At 41.1% G+C, this 17,763-nt stretch overlaps 2 protein-coding genes across 2 annotated transcripts in view; one reads left to right on the top strand and one right to left on the bottom strand.

The window, feature by feature from the left end:
* Nucleotides 1-9,885, bottom strand: part of kmt2bb (lysine (K)-specific methyltransferase 2Bb) — a 38,741-nt gene extending 28,856 nt beyond the window's left edge. The window contains exons 1-3 of the mRNA XM_053647839.1: nt 9,556-9,885; nt 4,267-4,345; nt 20-3,478 (exon numbers count right to left, since the gene is read on the bottom strand). Of these exons, the coding sequence (XP_053503814.1) occupies nt 20-3,478; nt 4,267-4,345; nt 9,556-9,864 (3,847 nt within the window). The 5' untranslated portion in view covers nt 9,865-9,885. The remainder of the gene's footprint in view (nt 1-19; nt 3,479-4,266; nt 4,346-9,555) is intronic.
* A 391-nt stretch (nt 9,886-10,276) lies between these two features.
* psenen (presenilin enhancer, gamma-secretase subunit) lies at nt 10,277-17,006 on the top strand. The gene is made up of 4 exons (XM_053647850.1): nt 10,277-10,578; nt 11,053-11,119; nt 14,394-14,498; nt 14,992-17,006. The coding sequence occupies exons 2-4, from the start codon at nt 11,059-11,061 to the stop codon at nt 15,129-15,131; spliced, it is 306 nt and encodes a 101-aa protein (XP_053503825.1). The 5' UTR covers nt 10,277-10,578; nt 11,053-11,058; the 3' UTR covers nt 15,132-17,006.
* The last annotated feature ends 757 nt before the right edge of the window (nt 17,007-17,763 follow it).

Genomic DNA, 17,763 nt, shown 5'->3' with positions numbered 1-17,763 from the left:
AAACATGCAGAAGGCTTACCCATGGATTTCTTGGGGAGGGAGATGTCTGTATGGATGGAGAATTCATCTGGCATATCATCCACCTGCTCTTCTTGCTGCTGCGCCAACAACTTGTTGCTGAGAGCACGCACACAGATGGACACTTTACGAACAACCCCAGGACTGTCAAGATCTTCAATCTTCAGTTTAGCCTTTTCCGCCCTGATATCAGATAGAGACTGAATTAAACTTGGTTCGTTCTCCAAATCCACCTTTTGCGCCTCATCAGGGGGTAAAATGGTTTTCCCTGTTTCAACCGGTGGGAGCTTTTTTAGCTTTTTCTTGGTGGGACCGAAGTTTAATTCATCCTTGAGTTTCTTATAAAGCTTTAGGTGTGATGGCGGCTTCTTGAATTTCATGCTCTGCTTCTTTTTCTGAGGTGGATCAATTACTGAATCAAACTGGAAATCTTCTGCAGATAGCAAGGCCTCATACTCCTTTTCGATATCTTGGTCAAAATTCAAAGCACTTGCAGGCTCCAGTACTTGCCAATTAAACCCTGGGTCTCGGAGTAGTGATCTCCTCTTGCCGGAGAACTTATCTTCGCCTAGGTTTTCCAAGTCGCTTACTGGCTCAAGCTTAGATTCTTCAGCAGAAGACAAATCGAGATCTAACTGGGCTTCAGGTAGTTCCAACAGAAGGTCTTCCTCATCCGGTGATGGAAGAGAGGAGGGCTCATCTTTCTCATCACTACCATCTCGTTTCTTTGATTTTGGATTCAATCCCAACTGATGAGCTTTCTTCTGCGCATTCCTCCGTGGTAGATCTGACATGTCAGCATCATCCATAAACCTCTTTGGCGTTTTGATCACACGCGAGGATCGGGCACTGACAACTGGCATTATAAAATGCTTAATGTTTTTAACAAATTTTGTTTTACCAGGTTGGACTTCAACGGATTCAGGGTCTGTTTTTTCATCAACAGAGGCCTTGTCTTTTTGATCATTACTTTGAGCACCAAGCTCACATTCTACTTGCTGTGCGAAAAGCTTTGCCCTCCTTTTTTTGTCTTCAAGAGTGTAAGGAAGACTCGATGAAACGTGCCTCTTTCTGTATTTTGTTTTCAGTATGCCAAATAGCTTGGACCGTGCTGGCTCAGAAGCTACGGCTGCTGAGCAAACATCAGCGCCTTCATCTGTTAACTGTCTTGGGGACAACCTCTTTCTGCGAGCTTTTAACCTCTGTCCTATCAAACCTCTACGTCTTTTCTTGCCTTGCTTGCTTGGTTGCCGAGCGTGATAAGGAGGCTCTGCTTGACCAGGGACTGACGTTCGAGGCTCTAAAACCAAGACTTCAGCAGTTTCAGTAGATGGTGCCTCCTCAGTCTTAATCTCTGGCTGTGTTTCTGTCGCAGGTTGAGGTGGAAGTGCAGCACAATCGACACTTGTAGGTTCAGCTGCCTCAGACATTGGTGCTTCACATCTTGGGAGGGACCCTTTTGCTTTCGAGACAGCAGCCTGACCAGAGCACTTCCTTGGTTTAGGTTGTTCATGTGAGTCTGGTAATTCCCCTACCTTGGGTTCAGTTTCAGCGGCTGGAGCTTCCGTTTCAGTGGCTGCAGTTTCCGTCTCTGTGGCTGGAGCTTCTGATTCAGTAACAGAACTCGCAGTTTCAGCAATCGTTTTAGAACTGGAGAGATCAGCCGAAGGAGCACTCTTAGATTTCCTCTTGCAAGTTGTCCAAGGTTTATGTCTTACACGCTTTTTTCGAGGAGAGTTGAGACTCAATCTGTGCCTTGCCTTGGGCATCATAGGAGGAGGTTCTATCTGGTTCTCCATTTCTGTCGGAGTCCGATGTTCGGCTTCTTTAGAAACCTCTTTTGTTTTAGGTGTAGTTACGGCTTGCTGGACTGAAAAGGACTGCTTTAAGCTGTTGCGTTTACCTGGTGAGGACACGAGCTTTATCTGAAGGGGAGGAACAAAATCTTTATCCATCGGCTCTAGATCGGTCTCTGCAGCCACCTTTGGATGAATTTCTTTCACAACCTCAGATGTAACAGAGACCTGAGGCTTCTCCTCATCTTTTCTTAAGGTCACTTCACCATCATTTCTCGACTTTGTCTCCTCATTCCTTCTCGAGGTCACCTCATCGTCATTTCTTGATCTTGTCTCCTCTTCCTTTCTTGATGTCACGTCATTATCCTTTCTCAATCTCTCCTCTTGGTTATCCTTTCTTGAGGTCTCCTCCTCCTCTTCGTCTTTTCCAGAGGTCACCTCATCGTCATTTCTTGAGATCTCATCATCTTTCTCCGTGATATCTGTATTTTCTGGGCTTTTGGTGACATCATCAGTGTTTAACAAGTCCTTACTTTCCGGCTCCTGCAGAGTGCTAATCTCTGCCGTCTCAGCTGGACTAGATGTGGGTTCTTCTGAAACATCTAGCTCTTTTGCACATTTTGAGGGACAATCTGTCTCTTTGCTAAGGCTTTCTGGTGCTTTGCTTAGATTTTCTTGGGTTGGTGGACTAACAGTTTTGCTTTTGCACTTTACCAGTGTTAGCGTCCAAATAAACTTACTGCATTTCTTACGTGACCTGGCTTTTGGGTTTCGTATTCGTGTCAATTTCAAGCCTGGGATTCCCACAAAATTGTTCTCCACAGAGTCTCCTGTCGGTTGCTGAGACAAAGCATCACGGTTCTCGTCACTCTTTTCAGAGACTTTGTCTTTCCGATTCCTCTTCTTCCGTTTTTTCTTTTTCTTCCTGGAAGGTGGTTTAGGTTCCTCAACTGTTGACACCTCTAATATCGACTCTGACAAAGTGGCCTCATCTTTGTGGTCTCCTGACTGCTCAATGCGGCTGGAGTCTAATCTTTGCCGTCTCCGAATCACAAGCTTTTTGACTTCCGTGTTTTCTTTTGACACGCTGTCTGTTGGTTCTGCCTTCTTTTCACCAGCATTTGGCTCTACAGTGTCCCCACATGGTGTTGAACGAGTCTTGCGGGTTGACTTCCTCAACTTTTCCCCTACATTTTGGTCATCAACCTTTGTATCTGGCACACTCTGGGGAACTGATGCAGATCTCCCTCGCCTTCTTGTAATGACCTCTTCCTTTACTTCAACAGAACTATTTTCTGGGACTTTTGCACCTCTCTTTAATTTCACTTGTGCAGATGAGTCTATAGCACATTGATTTTCCTTCGTTTCAGACTTCTGTAATGCAGCTACCTTTACTCTCCTCTTTGTCACTACCTTGATAGTGATCCTTGGAGCAGATGAAGCTTCGTTTTTAACGGAGCCTCTTCTTCGTCTTCGTTTTGTTAACTTATCTGAGCCAGAAACAGCATCTTCAATCGAAACACCATTACAAGACTCCGTGTTGTGAAGTTCCTGTGTAAATCCAGAATCATCCTGAGGTGCTTGAACCGTCTCCACAGCTATGGCTGTTGCAAGAGCTAGTCTTCGACGTACCCTTTTGGATGAATTTGTTGATGCCCCATTACCTAGGAGATTAAAAACAGATTTAAAAATCTCAGTCATTTCAGCTTCTAAATGAGGATGAAATGATAGCAAAGGTACCACTGAATACTAATTGTAGTTGTATCCTTTATTTCATTTATATAATTTACTCACCATTTTAGGACTGTGTGCCATGCTATTTAAAAAATTTAGATTTTCCATTAGTCAAAATGACACCAAAAGCCAGGTGTCTACAGGTAAGCTTAAGTTAAATGTGAACAAATCTAATGAAACATCACATGTACTTTAAGACTGGACTTGTGGTGTTTACTTACCAAATATAAAAATAGCTCAAGTGTAAGGAAATGTTTTGGTCTATTCAGATATATTCTACAGCTAGAAATTTTTTTTTTTTTTAGATATTTTTTAAAACTACACCATCAGCCATATGGTATTAACAAGCAAGGGTTAAAGGGCTCTCCAGCAATTTCTGGTCAAATGTACATTAACGCTAACCTTTAGTTAGCTAATTTAGTCTAGTCTGAGTGAGCCATATTATCCAGTGTTTGTACTGTGATGTCAAAGGTTTAATGTAATTTAACGTTACACCATATAAATTCAGGTTTTGGGGTAATTTAATACATATACATGCCCAGAACAATAATAATAATAAGACAATTTAAGACATTTAAAAAAACGTTCTGAGGTATGAGCACAACACATTAACAGGGTTTACATGTATACTGACAAATCAAAGTACGTGGTAAGAAACATTTTAGGTTATTTATTATTATAGCAATGTTGCCGGCTGGGTGTCTAATCTTTCACTTACGTTTGGGACGATTTCGTCTGGACCGTTCAGGAACACTGTTGTTTTCATTTTCGATCTCAAAACCTTTGAATTCTGATCCCTGTAATCCACAGCAACAAAAGCACAGACATTAGTATTATTATTAACTGCAATTATTTGAGTGGGTGTTAGAAATATTTCTTTTTCAAGCATTATGCATCATTTCATCTTAGTCTGCATTTAAAGAATTAACACGTCTTGACATGAACTATTCTGACTTACATCAGGTGCATTTATTTTGTGTATGTATGTATTACATTTGTTGCTATGCAGCTTTCTCTCTTCCCATCAGTAATAAGAATGTACTTTGGGGAGTGAACATTCTCAGCACAGCACTGAGATTATAATATCATCTGTTATGAGAGTGTTACGCACAGCAGTGATTTAAACACTGACCTACTGGCCACTTTTTAAGACACACCTACTGTACCATGTTGGTGCACTTTGTAGGAGGACAAAGTGACATGTCTGTACAGTTTTTATTACCAAACTAACAGTAAAACTGAGGTGTGTCTCATACGTTTCAACTAGAGCAACATACACTGCCGTGTCAGTGTCACTGCTGTACTGAGAAATGTTTCACCATCCAAATATCATCTGGTCCCTTACAATTAAAGACAGGAGGTTAGAGAGAGGCTGGAACACTGTGCACAACAGATGGATCTCGGTCAATCAGAAGACTCTCTGTGGCTGACATATGTTTAAAGTATGAAAGTGTCTGGCCTTAATCTTCTAACAAGTCTGCCGATGGAAAGGTTGTAAATAGGGGTATACCGATACACTTCAATTCGATTCGCAGAATATTATGAATAAAATTTTAACGAAGAAAGAAAAATGATGACAAAAGATTCAGCAAATCAAACATTGCTAAGAGCAGAGGTTTAAAACTGTAAAACTGAGCAGAGGTTTAAAACAAAATGTACTACATGTTTACCATCTTAAAAATAAATACATCAGTTGATCAATTCTCCCACAAAATTGACTGATTAAACAAAGTCTCTGACCTGGGGAAAATAATCAACTGAAACATAATGCATAAAGAAGTGTCTGAGGCATAATTTTAACCTGAAATAGAGCTCCAAAGTTGGCTAAAATGCCCGACCTCTGCTGCTTCTTTCTCTGGCACTGTAGATCTCAGGAGCGTGGGGCTGGTGTGGTGTTCGAACACTACTGGAGAGCTCTTTTTAACGATTATAACATGGTTGTGTAACCATACAATTTATAATGCATGTCAGTTGTTGTGATCTGGAGCCATCGGTCACTTCACATGTCCGGATGTGACCAGCGAGCCCTCTACATATTTTAACTCTATGAGACATGCAGATTGGGACCTCTGGTTTTCAAACAGTGCAGCTGAATTAGATCCATAATTAATAAAATGCTAATTTCCACAATGTGAAGCGCACATTTCCAGGATGCACATAGGTCACATTTTTGCACTGCAATGCATCGTTATCGCAATACTTCTAGTCCTGAGTTCAAATCCCAGTGCCACCAAGCTGCCTCTGTTGGGTCCTTTAGCAAGACCCTCAACCCTCAATTGTTCAGTTGTATAACACCTCAACTATAATAAGCTTTGGATAAAAGTATCAGCCAAATGAGGTAAATGTAAATGGGATTAGCCCTCACCCTGAATTACTAATCATACTTGTTGGCTATGTATGCAACAAAATGCAAAGAAAAGAGAACCTGTCACACATTTCTGAATAAACAGACAAAACGTAAAATGCTGGCATGACAAAGAACGTTTTAAAAATAATGATTACTACCATCGACTAGAGGTCGACCAACTGATCGATTATTCTGATTAATCTGCACCGATAACCGATTGCTGGGACGATCGGTTAGCAGCAAAAAGCCACAGATAGTTTTTAACGCTTGCGTCCGTTGCGGAAGCGGCTGAGAAGGGTCCGCATTCATTATACAGCATGAGAGCGGCTTCTAAAGGCAAAATAAAAACTATCATTGACAGTGTTTTTTGATTCATTTTGGACGTCGATGTCTCTCTTTCTCTCTCTCATATCTCTCTCTCTCTCTATATAATATATATATATATATATATATATATATATATATATATATATATATATATATATATATATACACATACATATATATATATATATATATATATATATACATACATATATGAGTGTTACTTTATGGTTCAGTTTGGATGTACATCTTATTTACTTTAATATGTATTCATAATTAATATATATTCATATTTAATTTAAAAAAGGTACTGTTTATTTTTGTAATAAAGTTCAGCAATATTTTAATTCGAATGTCAGGTTTTCATTCAGTATCAATATTAAAATATATAGATTATCGGCAGGTACCGCCCAACTTAGTTATGGGTATTGGTAAAATCCACTCTCGGTCAACCTCCATCATCAACAACCCTGAAAATCTCATCTCAACCCCCCTTAACTTCAGCCATCAACCCTGGCTGAGAGATAGGAAAGACGTTCAGTATGACTTTGTTCACTGTAAACAGTATCACAGCCATGTCTTTAAGAGGCGGCTTAATACAAGTTACCGTCTGCATCAGTGGTATAACTAATCTCTACTGAGTATCGGTCTCATGGCTGATTCTCACTTGAAACCGTGGACCAGACCTGAATTGAATCACGAGACTTGGAAATGAAATGGCATTTTCTCATCCAACAGATCATTATGAGGTTTACATGCCCGTGATGTAGAAAAATCTGGTTTGTGAATGCATGACACAAATTAAAAGCAAACTTAAGGTGCTATCACATACACAGTGTTTAGTACATTTGAATCAAACCCTGGTGTGTTTTCCCCACTTTAAGCAATTTCTTTATGCAAGTCAGGACAACCGGTCTGAGAACATCTGAGTGAGGTGGTCCACTGCAGGAAGCGACCCGAACATGCCGAGTATTTGGGGTTGTGGGTAATATATTTTTTTTCTGCAGATCTGAGATGCTAAACTGTTCCACAGGGCAGAGCTGTAGGACTACAGAAATGTGATACGTTCTGGAGATTTAGACCAACAAACAAACAGAGAAAATAAATGCTGGATGCAACACACAAACTCTTAAACTAGTATTTGTATAACTGTGTAGTAATTCACTTGGCGCCAGCTCTGCGTTCTCTGGATCATTTTTTTTTTTTAACTCTCCGCACACTTGAAAAAGGTTTATTTTCTCCTCCATCACAATTTTCTGAGCAACAATTCTGCATTTCCAGCTGTACCCACTCACCCCCGCCTCTGGTCCAAATACGCATTTTGTTTAAACCATGTTGCCAATACATAAGTGACTGAATCTTGCAGGAAGTAAACCTGCTTACTAAGTTGACAGATCAGTATCAAAATTCTGCCACTGCCATTGAATCCAAAATGAAAAAGGCGTCACCAGTGACTCCTTAATCAATCTGTCTCAATCTTCGCCCTTATTTATAAAGTAGGCCTAATTTAAAAATACAAACTTGTGTTTTTTAACTACTAGACAAGCATAGCACAAACTGCAAAAACAGAAGACACTTGCCAAGCAGCCGCATCACACTGATGTACACGTAAAAAAATATTTAAAAAAAAAAAAAAGTGACAAAACCATGACAAGATTTGGTCATCGAAATTTTGATTATCGGCACCAGTCCACAACCGTCATCTTTACCATTCCTTACATCAATCATCCAAACCTGCTGCAAGATATGACTGACATTCAGAAGAAGTGTGTGTAGTGTAACCAGCAGCATTTTGACAGCTAAGAAACAACTCAAGTACAAATCTGAGCAGATAAACTTTCTTGGACATAACACAAATAGTAATAGTAATGCTATAACAGTATCGTTAATAACGTGGGTGGAGGATCCCTCAAATGCTTATTGGTTGATTTGTACAGGATAACTGATCTCTGGATAAATCACAGAGATGGCAATGTCTTCATGATGTTCGCACGGTTCTTACACTATAAACGTCCATGCGTACTACATACACCCTATTTAAATACAAACTGACAGGTTTGACCTTTATCATAACCTCTTCATGTAGACATTGCGGCTGCGTAAGTTGCCCGTGATCATCAGCAGGTCATATGACCGTAACATGTATATACGCTACACCTGTACGCAATACCATGCTTTAAATGCCTGGAAGCATTGCGTCTTTCACAAGTCCTTTGAAACGCTGCCTATATTTTATCTTTCTACGGTTTAAATTCGGTCGAGACCTGGTTTCGGCAGAAGACGATGGACAAGAGCACGTCCGGCAACTGACTTTAGACTGAAGAAAAAGCACAAAACTCTGAATAAAACAGTGTACATGTATACTAGGAGGTTATTTCATAGCACGTAAAATACAACAGAATATTTCCAGATGTTTTCACTGTGAAAATGATTGACACGATGATTGATTTAAACGTAACTAACATCCCAGGAGATACTCTCGTAAACAATTCCATACATTTAAAATATGGAGTGTTATAAAGACCTGCACATTTGGCAAAAGCGAGACTGTTAGAGATGTTATGCAATAACTAACAGCATCTAATATTGATGCAGAACTCAACTTGTTTATGGTTTATTAGGGATATTGTTCTGCAGTGCTGCTTCTCAGCTCCTTATCACCCATCTGTGTGTGTGTGTGTACTGTAGCTGTGCCCCTTTTAGTCTTCACTCAGGCCACACACACGAGCAGCTTTTACTGAACCCACATCAACTTCCTCATCAAAGCAGCCCATGCATTAGATATGCAACGACGAATTTGTAAACCTCCAATTTTCAAAGCAGACAGATCTGGCTCAGTGCGCAAACACACACAAACACACACACACACACACACACACACACACACACACACACACAGAGGTCTTATGGCGTTAGCTTCTATGCTACAGTAGCTCGCCCCCTCCCCCTCCTCGATCACACACACTGTTGTGAGCGCAGAAACATTGTTTCCAGAAGCAGTGTAAAATGTATCGCTGTGTTCCTGTAAGCAGCAGCAGCGATCACAGCACGAACACTGCCCAGATCTCATCTTCACTTCTGCTCTAACTTTATTTCATCTCCGGCACACATTTCATCCACAGATCGGAACTGAAAGCAGGCAGCTAGTCGGGTTTTTTTTTTTTTTTTTTTTAAATTAGCTTGCAGCTCTTGTAATGTCGGTTTTGTTCCAATAATGCTAACAAGCTCGTCCACAGCTTACTAAACTTCCACTCCGTGTGAGCAGGCCCGGGATCCTGTGCACTTTCAGATGCAAAGCCAATATCGTTTGCATTTCCAGGATAAAAAGCTACCGACCTCTTCGCTTCCACTCGAGCTGTAGCCGGCCTCCCCCAGGCTCTTGTAGCTCGCTTCGATCCCCAGCAAGCGCAGGTGAGACGGGTCCTCTCCGCACGCAAGCGCCAGGCAGCCGCCGGGCCTCGGGCCTCCGCCGCCAGTGTCGTCCTGCTCCGTGCCCGAGCGGCCGAGCTGCCACCGCTTCTCCGAGCGCAGACGGCTCCGCGACGACCAGGGCCGCCCGGGAAATCGCCCCCGTGCTGCGGCCACGCCGCCCGCCACTCCACCAGCAGCCGCGGCCGCCGAGCCGCATCCCGCCGCTGCTGCCATCGTTAGCTTCAACAACACCGATTTACAGAGTAGCTCCGAGTTCAGCGGAGAGGGAAAGCGCCTGATTGGGAGGGGGGAGGCAGCAAGGCATTGTGGGAAATGGAGGCGCAGACAGGCGGAGGGTAAAATAAAACCTCTAAACAAGCGCATTAATATTATTTTATGTTCCTGCATTTTGGAAGTCTTCAGAAGTGGCTCTTCATTTATTATTAACATTTAGACAAATTATTTAAAAGCAATATTTTAGGCTTTAAAAGCATATCCCCCTTCATGAATGACTTCTACTGTTTTAATTATACTGTCCCTAAATATGTAATAAAATGAAAAACAATGAATGCATCATATTAACGTAACTAAATTATGTCATATCACTCTAAAATTTTTCAGACTTACATTATTTATACTTGTTTTCACTTTATTGATTGGATTAAAGCCGTTCGTTTCTCGTGACCAGACATATTTATCTACATTATTAACATTTAAACACACTTTGTTGACACTATAAGGTTTCACTCTGGAGAACACAGGCTCTGAACGTCCTACAACTCTGCTCGTGTTAAGAACTACATTTCCCAAGATTCAAACCAGCTCTGACGTCACATCGCACCCATGATGCGGAAGCGGATGTTAGTTATTTCTTCGCCCCAAAGCCATTTTCGACTTCAAACTTGCGTTTTGTGACCAACTGCTTACTGATTCGTGTTCCTAGCAGAGGTATTTGTTTTCTTTAACCAGACACTACAGCATTAGCTTTCACACTGCGGTGTAAACGCGTAGAAAAGGGTGTTTTAGCACGGCTTCCTAGCCGCCGTTAGCTAGCCTGTTATTTTCTCATTTGCCTACGCTGTTATATTGGATACAAAAGCAGCGTACAGATGCTAGTTACAGCAAAGGAATAAACTGATGTTATTTAATTAAACAGCGCGTACTATATCGTGTGTCAGTAGATGTTCTAGTCGTGTTTTCCCCCACATTATATTTTGGATAGTTTGAACACATATAAATGTATTAAAGTTTATTTGTAGGCCTGTATTAGCTTTAAAGCACCGCTTGGGTAGTGAGTGTATTTGTGTAGTACTGCAGGTCGCCGCTAGGTGGCAGTAACTTTACAGCACAGAGAAACCGTAATCTGCTCTTACTGTATTACCTCCTGATGCTGATTCATATAATATTTATAACGTTTTACAGAAAATCATGAATTTGGAGCGCGTTTCCAACGAGGAGAAGCTGAATCTTTGCCGGAAATATTATTTGGGTATGTCTTTGTAACAACCTTCCTTAAATGAATGACTTTGTTTGTTTGTTTTTGTTGTTTGAATTTCCATGGTGGAGATCAACAGGTGTTTTAAAAATATCTATACTGAATCATAAACCTGGGAATCTTTTTTTCCCCTCTGAAATATAATGTTATACAGTCCGTGTATAAACATTTCCTTAGTTTATACTATAAGTCATGCTGAGAAATAAAAGTTTTCAGGGATTTACTTGACTACAGACGTATGTATCACTTATTTTGTGCTTCTTGTACAATCATCATCATCTTAATCTTTAAAGCAGGTACTGAGGCATACACTATGGCCAAAAGTTTGTGGACACCTGACCATCACACCCATATGTGCTTGTTGAATATCCTCATCCAGATTTATTCCCTGTTTGCTGTTACAATAACCTCCACTGTTCTGGGAAGACTTTCCTCTAGATTTTGGAGCGTAGCTGTGGGGGTTTGTGTTCATTTAGCTACAAGAGCTTTAGTCAAATCAGGCACTGATGTTGAGTGAGGAGACCTGGGGGTCAGTCAGTGTTCCAGTTCAGTGTCCCAAAGGTGTTCAGTGGGGTTGAGGTCAGGGCTCTGAGGACAGGGGCATTGTCATCCTGGAACAGGTTTGGGCCTCTTAGTTCTAGTGAAAGGAAACTGTAATGCTACAGCACACAAGGACGACATCTACAATTGTGTGGTTCCAACTTTGTGGCAACAGTTTGGGGAAGAACCACATAAGGATTTGTGTATATATACAGACATACCCACATGTGGTTCTTCCCCAAACTGTTGCCACAAAGTTGGAATCACACAATCATATAGGATGTCTTTGTATGCTGTAGCATTACATATTACACACACACACTTTTTATATATATATATATATATATATATATATATATATATATATACATACATACATACATACATACAGTATCTCACAAAACTGGGTACACCCCTCACATTTTTGTAAATATTTGATTATATCTTTTCATGTGACAACACTGAAGAAATGACACTTTGCTACAATGTAAAGTCGTGAGTGTACAGCTTATATAACAGTGTAAATTTGCTGTCCCCTCAAAATATCTCAACACACAGCCATTAATGTCTAAATCACTGGCAACAAAAGTGAGTACACCCCTAAGTGAAAATGTCCAAATTGGGCTCAAAGTGTCAATATTTTGTGTGGCCACCATTATTTTCCAGCACTTCCTTAACCCTCTTGGGCATGGAGTTCACCAGAGCTTCACAGGTTGCCACTGGAGTCCTCTTCCACTCCTCCATGATGACATCATGGAGCTGGTGGATGTTAGAGACCTTGTGCTCCTCCACCTTCTGTTTGAGGATGCCCCACAGATGCTCAATAGGATTTAGGTCTGGAGACATGCTTGGCCAGTCCATCACCTTCACCCTCAGCTTCTTTAGCAAGGCAGTGGTCATCTTGGAGGTGTGTTTGGGGTCGTTATCATGCTGGAATACTGCATACTGATCATGCTCTGCTTCAGTATGTCACAGTACATGTTGGCATTCATGGGTCCCTCAATGAACCGTAGCTCCCCAGTGCCGGCAGCACTCATGCAGCCCCAGACCATGCTTCACTGTAGGCAAGACACACTTGTCTTTGTACTCCTCACCTGGTTGCCGCCACACACGCTTGACACCATCTGAGCCAAAAAAGTTTATCTTAGTCTCATCAGACCACAGGACATTGTTCCAGTAATCCATGTCCTTAGTCTGCTTGTCTTCAGCAAACTGTTCGTGGGCTTTCTTGTGCATCATCTTTAGAAGAGGATTCCTTCTGGGACGACAGCCATGCAGACCAATTTGATGCAGTGTGTGGCATATGGTCTGAGCACTGACAGGCTGAACCCCCACCCCTTCAACCTCTGCAGCAATGCTGGCAGCACTCACACGTCTATTTCCCAAAGACAACCTCTGGATATGACGCTGAGCTCATACTTCTTTGGTCGACCATGGCGAGGCCTGTTCTGAGTGGAACCTGTCCTGTTAAACCGCTGTATGGTCTTGGCCAACGTGCTGCAGCTCAGTGTCAGGGTCTTGGCAATCTTCTTATAGCCTAGGCCATCTTTATGTAGAGCAACAATTCTTTTTATCAGATCCTCAGAGAGTTCTGTGCCATGAGGTGCCATGTTGAACTTCCAGTGACCAGTATGAGGGAGTGTGAGAGCGGTGACACCAAATTTAACACACCTGTTCCCCATTCACACCTGAGACCTCGTAACACTAACAAGTCAGATGACATCGGGGATGGAAAATGGCTAATTGGGCCCAATTTGGACATTTTCACTTAGGGGTGTACTCACTTTTGTTGCCAGCTGTTTAGACATTAATGGCTGTGTCTTGAGTTATTTTGAGGGGACAGCAAATTTACACTGTTATACAAGCTGTACACTCACTACTTTACATTGTAGCAAAGTGTCATTTCTTCAGTGTTGTCACATGAAAAGATATAATCATATATTTACAAAAATGTGAGGGGTGTACTCACTTTTGTGAGATACCGTGTGTATATATATATATCTCACCATAAAACATCATGTTTTACTGAGATGAAGTAATGAATGCCACTTTGTCAATTCATCATAATCAAGAAACCTCTTATTCCAAAGGATGGCTTTAAATGAGTAATAGAAAAAAAAAAGCATTGTGTGGTTTGGTACCTGCCTTTGCAATTGTATATATTAGTCCAGTTGAGTGTAATATAAGTTTTCAATTAAAGTCTTTAGTAAAATCTAATTTGTGTTTACTGCACCTGCACACCATGCAGTCTATTAATAATGATAATGAGTCTTTACTAATCACATATGCATTACAGCACAGTGAAATTCTTTTCATCGCAGGGTTAGGGGCCTTGCTCAAGGGCCCAACAGTGGCAGCTTGGCAGTGCTGGAGCTTTAACCCTAGACCTTCCGATCAGTAACCCAGAGCCTTGACCGCCAAGCCACCACTGCCCTCTTTTTTCTTCTTCTCCTTCTCCTTTTTTTTGATAATGAGCCTTTATTAGTCTTCATTAATGTACATTAGAAGTGTGCGGGTGAAGCAATACAGTCCTTCGTGACTTAAAAAAAAAAAAAAAAAAAAAAAAAAGAGGTTTGCTCTACAGGTGTAATATCAAGTTAAATATTATGTTATACCTTTGTGTGATCTTCTAGAACTGTGTCAATGGCAAATTTATAGCAAAAATAAGTTCTAGAAAACTTTAAGTTGATCATATTTTTCTTTTCTTTTTGACTTCTGTCTGATTTAGGTGGCTTTGCCTTCCTCCCTTTCCTCTGGCTGGTGAACGTTGTGTGGTTTTTTAAAGAGGCCTTTGTAAAACCCGCCTACCCAGAACAACCACAGATCAAAATCTGTGAGTAAGACATCAAGCAGTTCTTCACTCTACTTAAAGCTGACGACACATTAGAGTCACAAGCCTGTCTGCTGATTCTGCATATTCTGCGTCTACTACAGTTCAAGATTGTGTCGCAAACATTGTTTCTGTAGTATGAGAATTATTAGTTGTTTAAAAATATATATATATATATATATAAGTAAATAAAAACCAGTGTTCTGTTTATACAGGCTGTGTTTTAATTCATGTTAAAGCCAACACAGTCAAATACGAGTAAGAAAAACAGTGCTCACGATGATGAAAATTGTATGGCGGTCCTAATAAAGTGTAGTTTATGAGCTTATTTCCATATTTATATACTACACGCTTTGATTAAAAAGGGACTTCTTTGGTACGTGATCACACAGATTTGCATCCTATACTTGTTCTATAATGAATGCGATGCTCTAGAGATGTTTTGTGAAATCTGTGTATGTTTGTGAGTAAAGTGTGACTGTGTAACTCTATACAGATGTGAAACGGTCAGCGCTGGGGTTATTGCTGTGGGTGGCTGTGCTCACGACGTGGATCACCATTTTCCAGCATTTCCGAGCACAGTGGGGCGAGGTAGCTGATTACCTCTCCTTCACCATTCCTCTTGGCACGCCATAAAGAGACACTGCGCGCACGTTATTTCCTTCCGGAGGGCTTCTGGATTTTTTTTTTTTTTAAACATTGTGATAAACATATGTCATTGTATTATTTTTGACTTGTTGTGAAAGTGAAAGAATGAAAGTGAGTCTGAGCAAGGTGATGAGAAATGAGTGACAAACACCAGTTGTACACACTCTCCTCATTTACATAGATGATCATAATCTTCTAATCTTCTAATCCTAACAACAGGACTGACATACCAGACTCTCTAATATCCACAAATGAAGCGTCTCTGATGTGTAACTCTTTACTGGCGCCTATTATGAAACCCAATCTCATGTTCGGGCAAATTCTAAGCCCCCTTGCTGCCGGGGTCTCACTGGGTGCTGTTTTTAGTAGCTTGTAGTCAGAGTGTCGATGGCAGATAAAATATGTTTCCCAGCATCATGACTTGGCATCCTTACGAATAAAAAAAGATTGATGAGTTCTGCAGTTAGGCATCCGAACTACGTTTTCCAAAATATGACTGGCAAGTAATCATTACGTGACAGCTCACGGTGTTCCTGTTCGTGAACAGAGTCAGGACAGATTATATTTGGGATACTCTTAATGTTGAAAGTATGATGTGATAATGTCAATGTATTTACTTTCGTTCCTTTCTCAGAATTCTGGCCAAACCTGATTCGAATCCTTGAAATCTGTTTGATTTAAAGTTTTGTTTACTGGCCATGGCTGTGAAAGCCGCTGTTATTCATTAAAATGATCATCTTGTGTCGCTATAAAAACAATATAGCTGAGTTTCCGATCACACAGCTGTGATGTTATGAGACCGGAATAAATTCTTGTTCTAACCAAGTCTATTTGTTATTAAAAAAAAAAATACAACCAGGTTTGCAGACACAGGTTAGGTAATATTACTCCAACATTGATGTTCCTCTAACCACTACAAGAAGTTCAAATATGCTTTCAAATGTCATAGCTTGTGTTGCTTCTAGATTCCTTTACATCATATGGTTTTACTGGCCCAGAAAGATATCCCTAACTTTAGGCAATGTTCCAGTAATTACACAACCAGCACCAAGTAGCGGAAAGTTACAGATCCAGAAATCTGTGCTCTGTCAGGAATCTTGGGTGGTTTCAGGTATCACGGAAGACCTAAAGAGGTAGAACGGATAGGGACTTTTTCTGGGCACGTGTTTGTCCGTGTTGGAGGTTATGTACTTGTGGAACAGTCACACCGAGCTGTTACCAACGCTTTTAACTTATTTATAGTCCAGAGCGGGAAAGTGGCCTGTTGTCACTCTCCACAGATGTGCAATCAACTCTAAGCCAAAATAATTCCTCCATAAGTTATGGAAAAGTCCATAACTTTTATTATCTGAACCTGGTGTTCTCCCAGGATCAAGTTTCCTTTCGTGTAGGATTACGGTCAGGATAATAGACAGCACGATACATAATGGCAAACTCTTTAGACATTCAATGTCAAATTCACTGCACTAGATTGACGCTCTATACATATTAACTGATGCCTTTTGGTATAATAACCAAAAACAGGCCCATCAAGAAGGTAATAACTTCTGATGGCTGTCAGTTGGCCATTTCACTGGGTGCATCTACTGTACCTATGTCCACTTTGTATGTATATGTTACTGACATTAGCCTGTCTGATGCTATTGTCCACCACCCAAATAATATCATGTAATATTATAATAATATAATATCAGTGATGTTCTGTTTCCAGTGATATGGCCATAGGTATCTTATTGGGTTATTAAATGATGTTATAAAACAATCTTTAATAAATTACATATTGTTATTGTTGCAAACTGATGTGGTATAAGAGGAATAAAATCCTTTAGCACATGTTGTAATATAATTTACTTGCGTAAAGGCTATAGGTGTTTTGGTGTGTTTCTTTCAGGTGTACTTAATAATTAGCTGGTGTGTGGTGGGAGTTCTGGCGCACTATGGCTGCCGTTGCATCATCTAGGTGGATGCTACACACTAGTGGTGGTTGAGGAGACCCCCACCCCATACTATGTAAAGCGCTATATAAATGTAACTGTAACTAACTCATAATGCACAATAATTTACACTATATGGCCAAAAGTTTGTGGACAGCTGACCATCACACCTTGTGCTTGTTGAACATCCCATTCCAGATTCAGTCCCTTTGCTGGGAAGGCTTTCCACTAGATTTTGGAGCATGGCTGGATATTTGTGTCCATTCAGCCACAAGAGCATTATAGTGAGATCAGACACTGGTGGGGTGCGGTCAGTGTTCCAGTTCATCCCAGTGGTGTTCAGTGGGGTTGGGCTCTGCGCAGGACACTCAAGCACAGGGGCATTGTCATGCTGGAGCAGGTTTGGGTATCTTGGTTTCATCCATCCATTTTCTACAGGGTCGCTGGGAAACCTGGATCCTATCCCAGGGAGCAGGGCACAATCACATATACATTCACACACCCATTCATACACTACAGACACTTTGGACATGCCAATCAGCCTACCATGCATGTCTTTGGACTGGGGGAGGAAACCGGAGTACCCGGAGGAAACCCCTGCAACACGGGGAGAACCTGCAAACTCCGCATACACAGTGCCACAATCAAACCCCCGACCATGGAGGTGTGAGGCAAACATGCTAACA

The sequence above is a fragment of the Ictalurus furcatus genome, chromosome 17 (assembly GCF_023375685.1).
Source record: "Ictalurus furcatus strain D&B chromosome 17, Billie_1.0, whole genome shotgun sequence".
Lineage (NCBI taxonomy): Eukaryota > Metazoa > Chordata > Actinopteri > Siluriformes > Ictaluridae > Ictalurus > Ictalurus furcatus.
The sequence above is the reverse complement of the archived record's forward strand: the minus strand, read 5'-3'. Positions and strand labels throughout refer to the sequence as shown.